The 11543-nt window shown below is 41.0% G+C and overlaps 1 protein-coding gene across 1 annotated transcript; it reads right to left on the bottom strand.

Moving 5' to 3' along the window:
• Nucleotides 1-1281: 1281 nt before the first annotated feature.
• Nucleotides 1282-1725, bottom strand: LOC141613796 (uncharacterized). The gene has a single exon (XM_074432541.1). It carries the CDS (start codon nt 1723-1725, stop codon nt 1282-1284), a length of 444 nt encoding a protein of 147 aa, XP_074288642.1.
• Between the last annotated feature and the right edge of the window lie 9818 nt (nt 1726-11543).

Genomic DNA, 11543 nt, shown 5'->3' with positions numbered 1-11543 from the left:
TTATAGTCGAGGTTACTATAACCTCGCATCCAGAGTTTATGTTATGGTTAGGGTTACTATAACATTGAATGGTTAATGTTAAAGTTATAGCTAGAGTACTATAACATTGAATGGTTGGTACTAGTTTCACATGTTGTGTTGTGTTCCGTTATTAAATGACATTGTGTTCGCTTACGTCGTTGGTTACTCTTGTTCATATGATAAGTAAGATGGTCAGTTATACTATCCTATGGGTTGAGTCGTGATGTTGTTCACGCATGTTAGTACAGTCAGTCATACTGTGCATTTGTTTGTTGGCTGGTTTGAATAGATGACGGTAGTATCAGTTATATACTATTGGAATGAACCAACGCCACCCGTTGATGCGGGATTTATTTTGGTCTGTGTTCGAAACTAGCCAGAGGCAGTGGTTATACGCTCTGGTTCCCGAGTGTCGTTCGGTATGAACCGAGAGTCTGGCCAGGTCTTAGACATATAGGCAGTGGTTATACACTATACATAGTACCGTGGAGGCAGTGGTTATACGCTCCGCACCGATGGAGGCAGTGGTTATACGCTCCGTCTGCTAGAGGCAGTGGTTATATGCTCTAGCAAGTTAGAGGCAGTGGTTATACGCTCTAACGGGCGTTCGCTCTATTCTCTATGCTTGATTGCTAGCTTTATGCCGTCTGTTGCTATGGATTGTGTGTTACCATGTTTGCTATGCTTTAATGCTAGCTTTGTGCCTTAGGTTGTTGTGGGTCGTTTGTCGCTACTAGTCTTGTAAATATTCATGGTCTAGTGGTTGCATATGGTCTAGGTTTGCATGATTGCATTCGTCTAAGGTTGATGAAGTCATGGTAACCTGTGTTGGGTTTTTCATGAATATAGATAATCTCACATGTTTACTATTTGTGCCTTTCAATTATTATTGATTGTTGATTATATTCAATTGTTGTAAACATGACTGGGAGAGCATCTAGTTACTCCCGACTGATTGTCGACCCCCATTCTCAGGTGGTTCAGATTCGTTGCTGACCGGTTGATGCTTGCTTGGGGAAAGTGTGGAGCGCGCTTAATAAATTGTTTAGGAGTTTGTTTTCGGTTTCAGAACCCTTCGAATAATGTATTAGTTTGTTTTGGTTTTTAGTAGCGAACCGGATTGGTCAGGTGCTTCCGTCACCTTGACCCTTTTATCAGTATCGTACTCTGATATTTACTTTATATAAGTTTTTCCTTTGTTTTATAATCCGGGTTGTTACACGTAAGACTTGTGAAGTCATTCCCATCCAAATCTGTTAATCAAACAGCGTCTCCTGACAAAATCTTCTTTACCAAATAAGGGACTGCCCAATTTGGTTTAAACTTACCCCTCGGGTCGATAGGTAACAAAGCTCTAACTGATTTGAGATCCAGATGTCCTTCAATAATTCCCCTTGGTTTCACCTTTTTGTTGAATGCTCCCTCTATCCTTTTCTGGTAGAGTTGGACATGGTACAATGCATTCAAACGCCGCTCATCGAGCATGACTTGTGAATCATATCTTGCTTGAACCCAATCTACTTCAGGAACCTGGCTTTCTAACAGGATCCTTAGGGACGGTACTTCCAGCTCAACTGGTTGAACCGCTTCCATTACATGAACTAAGTAGTACGGGGTTGCTCTCGTGGTTGTTCTAATTGAAGTTCTATACCCCCATAATGTAAAGGGTATATTTTCTGGCCACTCTCTATAGTTGTCAGACATCTTCCTTAAAATGGTGGTAACTGTTTTGTTGGCAGCCTCTACCGCACCATTCGTCTGTGGTCGGTATGGTGATAACTTGTGATGTTTGATTTAATACTTTTCAAGTATAACCTCGGTCTCAGCTTGGAAATGAGTTCCATGATCACTGATGAACTCATGTGGTACTCCGTACCGGCAAATGATGTCATTATGAATGAATTGTGCTACTTGCTTTGCTTTCAGCACTTTGTAAGACTTATCCTCTACCCACTTCGTAAAGTAGTCGATTGCAACAAGAATAAAACAATGCCCTCCAGTTGCTGATGGGTGTACTTTTCCAATGATGTCGATTCCCCAGGTTGAGAATGGCCAGGGTGACGTCATGGTGTATAACATAAAAGGTGCCACATGCTGTACATTTGCGAATATCTGACAATTGTGACAGTGCCTGACATGTTTGCAACAATCTATTTCCATCGTTGTCTAATAATGACCAAGTCTTATGATCTTACGGACTAACATATGGGCATTTATGTGTGGCCCACATTCTCCATCATGGACTTCTTCCATAACCTTTTCAATTGTCGGTTTATCGATACATCGCAACAAAACACCTTGAGCCGTCTTCTTGTACAATTGCTGGTCATCGGTCTTAATGAACTGGGCGGATAACATTCGTAGGGCGCATTTTCCACGCGCGTCAAGGTCGGGAGGATATTCTCCTATTTCCTTGAATTTCAAAGTGGCTGTGTACCAGGGTTCGGTTTCACCTTCCTCGGTATCATTGATTACATTCACATAGGCAGGTGGCGATTTTCGTTCCGACACATATTGGCATACTGTCTACGTGGTCGGGAATGTTGATCCAGGCAGCTAACCTGGACAATGCATCTGTAAATTGGTTTTCCTCTCTCGGGAGGTGAACATATCGAATATCTTCGAAGTATCTTTCCAATTCTTCGATTCTGGTTTGATACAGGGCCAAATTTTGGTTCTTAATTTTCCATGACTCACCCACTTGATTGATCACAAGGGACGAGTCTCCATGAACTAGCAACTTCTTCACACCCAAATCTAGAGCACTGCGTAAACCAAGCTAGCATGCTTCATATTCAGCGGCATTCTTTGTGACATTGAAATTCAGTTTGATGGACACGGGCACATGTTCACCTGTTGGCAAGATAAGAATTATACCCACTCCATATCCCATATAGTTCGATGCTCCGTCGAAATGCAAATCCCATATGTCATTCTTGACGTGTACCACATTTTCGTCGGGAAATGACCAAGTGTCAATGACTTCTGTTTCTTCGATTGGATTGTCGGTGAGGAAATCGGTGTCCGCCTTTCCCTTGATCACTTTCAAAGTTACATATTTGAGATCGAACTCTGATAACATGAGGGTCCATCTCGACATTCTTACATTTAGCACTGGTTTTTCAAACAAGTACTTGATCGGATCCATCTTGGAGTAGACACTCACACTGTAGCTGAGCATGTAATGTCTTAATTTCTTTGCTGCCCAGACTAGGGCCAAACACGTCTTTTCAAGAGGTGTGTACTTTACTTCATAGTCTAAGAACTTTTTACTGATGTACTAGATAGGTCTTTCTTCTTTGTCAACTGTTTGGGCTAACATAACCCCCATTGCCGTATCCGTAACAGTTAGATATAGCGATAATGGCAGCCCGACTACTGGTGGGTTCAAAATTGGTGGAGAAGACAGTACTTATTTTACTTTATCGAATGTGGCCTGACACTGGTCATCCCACATAACAGGTTTTCCGACCTTTAGTTTCTTAAAGATCGGCTCGCAAATCATTGTCAACTTCGCAACGAAACGACTTATGTATTGAACTCTTCCCAGGAAACCTCGAATTTCTATAATGGCTTTGATCTTTGATGGGTCTACTTTGATGCCATGATGGCTAACGATATGACCCAACAGTTTGCCAGAGGTGACCCCGAAAGCACACTTTTGTGGATTCAGTCTTATGTTATACTTTTGCAATCTTTGAAAGAATTTTTGTAGTGCTCCTAGATGGCCACTACTTTCCTTTGACTTGACTATCATGTCATCGACCTAAACTTCAACTTCCTTGTACATCATATTATGTAGCAACGTCGTTGCTGTTCTCTGGTACGTTGCCCCGGCATTTATCAAACCGAAAGGCATTACTGTGTAACAATAGATTGCCCATTGTGATGTGAATGTTGTCTTACTCATGTCTTCCTCTGCCATCTTAATCTGATTGTAACCGACATATCCATCCATGAAAGATAGTAATGCATGATTCGGGGTATTGTCAACCAAGATATCGATGTGAGGTAATGGAAAATCGTTGATACGTGCATTTTATATAGTCTTTTTGAGCCTTTATTGCACGTATTTCTATGTAATTTACGTAGTGTTAAGCTATAAATGCCCCGAATAGTCTACTTTGGTTTGTTTGGCCTTAATTGCAGGAACGGACCCGAAAGTAGCAGAATTATGCCTTTTTCTGTTCCTTAGCATGCATTTATGGAGATGGAGGAATTGAAGCGGAATTACTATGCCTCGGGAAGCGTGAAGCCGTCTTAGAAGCTAAATCAACAGGGCAAGGAGCTGTTTCAGTGGCAATGTACTCGATCGAAGGCTTTTGTTAATCTTTCTGTTCGATCGAGTAAACATTGGTGGTGAGAAGACCTCGATCGAGAGCTTGCTGTGCTCGATCGAGAGGTGGTACTTCAAGGTTCCTCGATCGAGTGGACGAAGTCCTCGATCGAGAGGTTTGGCTGAGCGTTTGTTCGATCGAGAGGATTGGAGTTCCTCGATCGAGAGGTTTTCTATAATACACGGGATTTTATTTCGTGTGAACTTATTTAGTATCTTAATTATGTTTTAGGTTAATAAAATATCTTCTCTATATAAAGAGAAGACGTCATTAGGTTTAATTATCATTCATTAAGCATACTTTACTCCTTAATTACTTAGTAGACTATTTCTCTCTTTCGACGTTACTTCGCTCTCTATTTCCGGATCTCAAACCTTGTAATCTCTCTTTACTCTTTTCATTTTAATTCAATTCTCTCTTTGCATATCTTTAATCTTTGTTATTAATTTCTGTCTTTATTAGTCTTATTATCAGTTTATGCAATTTCCCTCTTTTCATCTCTATATAATGTCTCTTATTGTTTCATTAATTATTGTTATTAGTTTCGTTATAAATATGCGTAGCTAAATCCTTTTGTGCTAGGATTAGGGGAGCCATGGTAGTGAAATAATGATGTTATAGTTAGATTAGATGGCTTTGGTTGTGAGAACTGATTCATAGCAATTTAATTGTAATCGTTTAGTTGAGTGCACGCTTCTAAACTAGTTAATCCGGTTAAATTCAGACCTAGATCGAGATATTGGAATGAACAGACCTGTTATGAATAGTAGACTACACTAATGAGGATGAAAGTTAAGTTAGTAGTTTTCTAGGGCGGATAGCGGACCGAGAGGACCTTTCCTTTACCCTTCTCGTATCAGACCGACTGATCTCATTAGGACAAAATTGGCTAATTACCATGGTGAACCGACTTCCTAGCATTTCTCTCTTTATTCGATCACAACTTATTTTATTTTTATTATTGCTCTTTTTCTCTCTGCCTTAATCTCATTTAGTAGTTTAGAAAACAAATCAAAACACCCCAATTTGTTGCCGTGACTGACTTAGATAACAAGTAGATATAATAGCCTCCCTATGGAGTACGATACCCGACTTACCTCTATTATATTAGTTGAGCCGATTGGTTTATTTTTGATAGGGTTGCGACAGGCGTGTCAAATTTTGGCGCCGTTGCCGGGGAGGCAATTAATTAGTCTATTTATTTGTTTATTTCAAGTCTGTCTTAGTCTCAAGGGATTTCTAATTCCTTGAGACAATTCTTATTATTTTTCTTTCTTAGTTTTATGTATGCCCAGGTCCAACAGGTCGGAATTAGTACCAGCTGATCCTGAACTGGAGCGGACTTTTCGCCGTAGACAGAACTTGTCGAGAAAGATTCGTCAAGAGGAAGCCTTGAATACTCTTAAACCTGTTCTTGAACAATCTACTTTTGCAGAAAATCAGTCTTTAGAGGAAGACACTTCTATTTCTGCTACTTTAACCAAATCTGTGAAGATGCCTAACATTGCCAGTCATTCCGAGCCTACAGCTGACTCCATTCCCAAGGGTTTTAATCTTGCAATGGAAGATGGGAATACATTTGATATTCGGCCATCTTACATTAATCTAGTTGAGAGGAACCTATACATGGGAGTAGCTGGTGAGGACCCGAGAAAGCATATGGAGGTCTTTACGGATTATTGCTCTACCATTCCCGCTACTAAGGGAGTGACACAAGACAAGATAAAGAAGATCCTATTTCCTTTCTCTATTACTGATGGAGCCATAGAGTGGCTTATTGATCTTGATAGGACTGCAGCCGGAATTACCAACTGGGAGACCTTGGCCCTTGCTTTTTATAAAAGATATTTCCCTCCGCAGAGAACTAACGCATTGAGAGGGAAGATTACGAGTTTTAAACAAACTCAAGATGAGAATTTGTACGAGGCATGAGGTCGGTTTAAAAAGGTTGTTCGGTCCGTCCCACATCACGGGTTCAACCAGTGGTTTTTGTGCAACCAGTTCTACAATGGGTTGTATGATGATCACCGTGCTATCTTAGATACTGCAGCTAATGGTCGATTCCAGAAGAAAATTAACGATGATAAAGGTTGGGGAATTATAGAAGAGATGGCGACCCGTTGTGCCGAATATGGGAATCCAAGAAGCGGTATACGAATAATTTCTAGTGATAGTAGTGCACTTGTGGCTCAATTGGAAGCCATGAATGCCAGATTTGATAAGTTCGAGTTGCAGGCCATGGGGGATCAACAGACGGTTCACTTGTTGGCTAGACAAGAGATCGTCTCATGTGAGAGATGTGGTGGAAATGATGGTCATACTGCTGTGGATTGTTTAGCTGAAAAGGAGCAAGTTTTTGCCTTTCAACAATATAGGCAAGGAGGCTCCTATTACAATAACCAAGCTGGAGTTCATCCTAACTTGAGATGGACGAGTCAAAATGTTTTGAATCCTACACCTCCACGCAGCAACAACAAGCTTATGTACCACCTCACAAAGCTCAATAACAAGGCTTTTAAAAGCCTCCATCTTTCCCACGGCCACAACAAGGTGCTTCTTCTAGTGGCATAAGTGATATAGCTGAGTTGAAGTCGATGGTGCAATCATTGACCATCCAATTGCATAAAAGTGACCAAGCGAAAGATGCTTCCATTAAGTCACTCGAAACCCAAATGGCTCAACTGGCTGCTAATCAAGCTTCGAGGCAAGCATGTCATTTACCGTCACAACCTGACAAGAAACATCATAAGACGGTAAATCTGGTAAATTTGAGGAGCGGTCTTTCTTACAAGGGACCCAAAATGCCCTCTGAAAATGCTGAACTTTCTGACCCGGAAGCTGAAGTTACTGTACCTGATCAGTCGTCTTTTGACGAAAAATTGCTGAATCCAAGAAAAGTCCTCGATCGACTGATTTCTGGTGGTCGATCCAGGGATATTGCTGACAAAGTCCTCGATCGAGAGGTTGAAAATGCTCGATCGAGCACTACTGAAAATACTGTCCTCGATCGAGATGATCAAAGTGCTCGATCGAGCACTCCCGCTGATAAAAGTACTCGATCGAGAGGTAATATTCCTCGATCGAGTGATTCTGATGATGAATGTGAGAATTCTTTGGCAAAGAAGAATAAAGGACTAGCTATTCCAATTACGGTCCCATTTCCAAGGCGATTGCCGAACAAGAAGATCGAGCAATAATTCGGTAAGTTTGCTGAAATTTTGAAAAGTCTTTAAGTTAATGTACTTTTCGCTGAGTTACTAACCCAGGTACCCTCCTATATGAAGTTTATGAAAGATATTTTAACACGTAGGAGGCATATTAATGACCATGAGACGGTGGCTTTAACCGAAGCGAGCACTGCCCTAATTCAAAATAAGACCCCACCTAAATTGTCTGACCCGGGTAGTTTCTCTATACCATGCCATATTGGGACCTATTTCATTGACAATGCATTATGCGATTTGGGAGCTAGTGTGAGTGTCTTACCGTTGTCTCTCGCTAAGAGGCTTGGTTTGACCAAATTTTATTTTACTAATATGACTGTTCAGATGGCCGACCGTACTTTATCACGGCCTTTAGGTGTCTTAGAGGACATACCTGTTAAGATTGGGAAGTTCTTTATTCATGTTGACTTTGTAGTCTTAGACATCCCCGAAGACTCTTATACTCCTATCATTTTAGGACGACCATTTCTATTTACCGCTCGTGCAGTAATAGATGTCGAGGGGAAAACTTTGAATTTTCAGGTAGGTGATGAGGAGTTGATTTTCTATCAGTCTAGCGCTCGTAGGGCTCCTATGCAAGTCCAGCCCTACAATGCACTACTCTCTAGATACCCTGACACGAAACCTCCAATTGATAATATTGAATCATGTGCTGCTATATTGACACCTCCCCCCAGATTGGGAGTAATATGGAGGACCATTCTGTCCTTTTTGTCATTACAAGTCTAGGCGGATTGGGAATTGGAGATCCCGGTGATAAGAGTACAGTGAAATTTGAGCTCAATGACAAAAATGATGCCAAAGACAAAGACCATGAAAGGAAAAACCAGGACAAAGAAAAGAAGAAAGTGAAGGCGTATGTGGATGCAGATTATTCTTCTTCGATCAGTTCAAGTTCATGGAGGTCAAAAAGGACGGTCCGCGATGCTGAAGGGACCTCATCCAGTCAGAAGCCCTCTTATGGGCTATTCAAGTGTTTTGGAAGATGAAATGGGACGCTATCCCATTTGTAAAAACAATTTATAATTTGAATTTGTTAGACATTTTAATTGCTTTTAGACAATAGCCTAGATTAGTTAGTTTAATTAGCTTAAGACCGAATATAGACTGCTGCTGCTATTTTGGTATTTTTGCAGGAAGTATATATGCGTAAATTGCAGATTTTGGGAGATCTTTGATCATTGGGAAGCGTGCAAAGAGGAAAGCACTCGATCGAGCACTTTTTGTGTTCGATCGAGCAATTGTGCAAGACAAAGCCCTTGATCGAGTAATAAGAATCTCACGATCGAGGAGGTCATATCTGGGGGCACTCGATCGAGTAACAAAAGTTCTCGATCGAGTTAATGGTGATCAAAGCTATCGATCGAGTATTTTGAAACCACTCGATCGAGTAGTTTCAGCTGATATGCACACGAGGGAGTTCTCTTTTCCCTTACCTTCATTCATTTGTGCATTTTATTTTTCCCGATATTTTTCGACATCCTCCCTTTCTCAACCAAAATCCATCATTTTCCTCCCCAAATTACCAAATTAATTACACCAATACTTTGCTTATCATCAATTACAACTTTCCCCCTTATTTGCCCCATCAAAATTCGACCAATTTGAAGTTAATTGTGGGATTAGGGTTTTCGAAAAATCGGGATTTATTTCGATTAATTCGCGTTTTTGTTGGTTTTAATTGAGATTTGTATTGGGTATTCGTCACAAGTAAGTTCTCTTCCCTTTTTCTTTGATGTTTAATTACGTTTCTATGCTTAATTTCAAAAATTAGGGTTTCGAAATGTCGAAATTGGGGAAAATCCGATTCTGTAAAACCCCCATTTATTCAGGAGCCTTTAGCTAGACATTCCCAAATAAATAGAACTGTTACCATCTCGGTTTTCCGAGGTAGTGAATAACAAAGTACAACAAACCAAAGTACTTTAATTAAAATTTAATGATTACATGTTTATTACAAATTAATCAACTAAAACTTAATATAAAATAATTACAACTCGCAGCGGAAATAAATAAAGTGATCTCATAATCTATGTGGTATAGACTTCTAGGTAAATTGGCCAAGTCCTCACGCATCCCATAACTCCCAAGTCAGCTAATCTTTAGTACCTGTCAAATCTGCTCCCCATTATGGTTCATCACAGGTGTTCACGAATACACGGTCAACCACGAGGTTGAGTTGGATAAAATACTTTAAAACAACCAATCTCTCACAACTATCAATATTCCAATATCAACTGTTCACATGTCACATCTCGACATCAACTGTCCACGTTATCCACCAGAGACTAAGCCTGAGGCAGTCCAAATACTCACACACATTATCCACCAGAGACTAAGCCTGGGGCCTTCCAATTAATCACACACGTTATCCACCAGAGACTAAGCCTGGGGCAGTCCAATCACCATACACGTTATCCAACAGAGACTAAGCTGGGGCAGTCCAATAACCACTCACATTATCCACCAGAGACTAAGCCTGGGGCAGTCCAATTCTGATAAACCGTTCCACAATATAATCGTATATAATATGCACAACTCCAACAACCAACAATATTAATCACTCAATTAACTTAATTAAAAAAACAATCATAAACCAATCACCCTTCCAATAACATCGCCGCATTAAACACGAAAAACCAGATATAGTTGAGTAGATTATCCTACCTCGTCACCAATTTCCAATAACGCAATCCGAGTAAATATAAATCCAATTAACACCGCTTCTCACAACTCCGTCACCTAGACAAGTAATTATTATTATTATAATTACTAATTATTCACTTCATTTAAATAATTCAATTAATTATAAATTAATTACGTTAATTATGTTCTCGTATAATATAATTCAAAAACCCGTTTCAATAAAACCCGTACACAATTATCCATTAAAACCCGTGCCAATCCGTCTTTTAAAACCCGACTCAATAATAATTAAACCAAATTTAATAATCAGAATCATAGACGAGCACACGACCCACAACGCAAACACAAACCCACGACACCAATAACACTAAACATACAACAACCGAAACCCGAAACCTGAAACCCGAAACCCGAAGCTACACGATAACCACAACCCACTTCCGCCAATTAACACCACCAGGTCAGCCACCACCTAGTACCCAGCTGCCTTTCGAGCACCCATAACACCACCACAAACGACCACCACAACCCTGCCCTAGCAGCGAGACAGTCGACACTAACAATACAACCCATACACGAAAACAACCCGAACAACCCGTGTAACACCACCTCACGCCACCAGTGACCACCACCTGTAACCCGCCCTGACTCCCTAGCCGCGACACTGACGACCCACAGCCACCTACACTCGTCTCAACAACAACCAACAACAATCAACCCGACAGCAACACTCCCCTATTTTACGGTTTTTCGACAACTACCACCACCACTCACCACCCCAGACCACCCTACTGCCACCAATATAACCGCCTAACCCCCACGAACCCAACCAACCCAAGTTCAAGTCAAACCAGCCACGACAAGAGTATAAAACCGGTTCCATCGTGTTTAAACAATAACCATGCCCTACCTCGTAATTCCGGCCAACCACCGCACGAACCACCATCCTTGACCACCCACGACTACCCACGGTGGTTGACTCACCCCCATGTAATCACCCAACCCAGGTCTAGGTCTGTCTCGTCCATGTACGGGTTCATAAACTATATAAAACGTGTAACTTGTGTATATCAACCACCCAACAACAACCTCTTCAAACACCCGTTTCCAGCCGTCATAATTGGTCAATGGTGGGTCCGGTCAAACTATGGTGTTCCACGGTCAAGTTCATGGTCTCGGGTCAGTCAACGGCGGTCTAATTAACGAGTTATAGCATAGTAAAGAGTATACATGAGACGGTCTTACCTCGAGTTAATTAGCAATATTAATCTTGTGAATATTTGAATGTCGATCCCAATTTTCTCCCCTTTGTGAA

The sequence above is a fragment of the Silene latifolia genome, chromosome 11 (genome assembly GCF_048544455.1).
Source record: "Silene latifolia isolate original U9 population chromosome 11, ASM4854445v1, whole genome shotgun sequence".
In the NCBI taxonomy this organism is placed as follows: Eukaryota; Viridiplantae; Streptophyta; class Magnoliopsida; order Caryophyllales; family Caryophyllaceae; genus Silene; species Silene latifolia.
Note: the sequence above shows the minus strand (reverse complement) of the source record. Positions and strands in the feature narration are given on the sequence as shown.

What these genes read in the sequence shown, in the direction of transcription:
- LOC141613796 (XM_074432541.1), bottom strand. Translation starts at nt 1,725, where the DNA reads ATGTCTGACAACTATAGAGAGTGGCCAGAAAATATACCCTTTACATTA.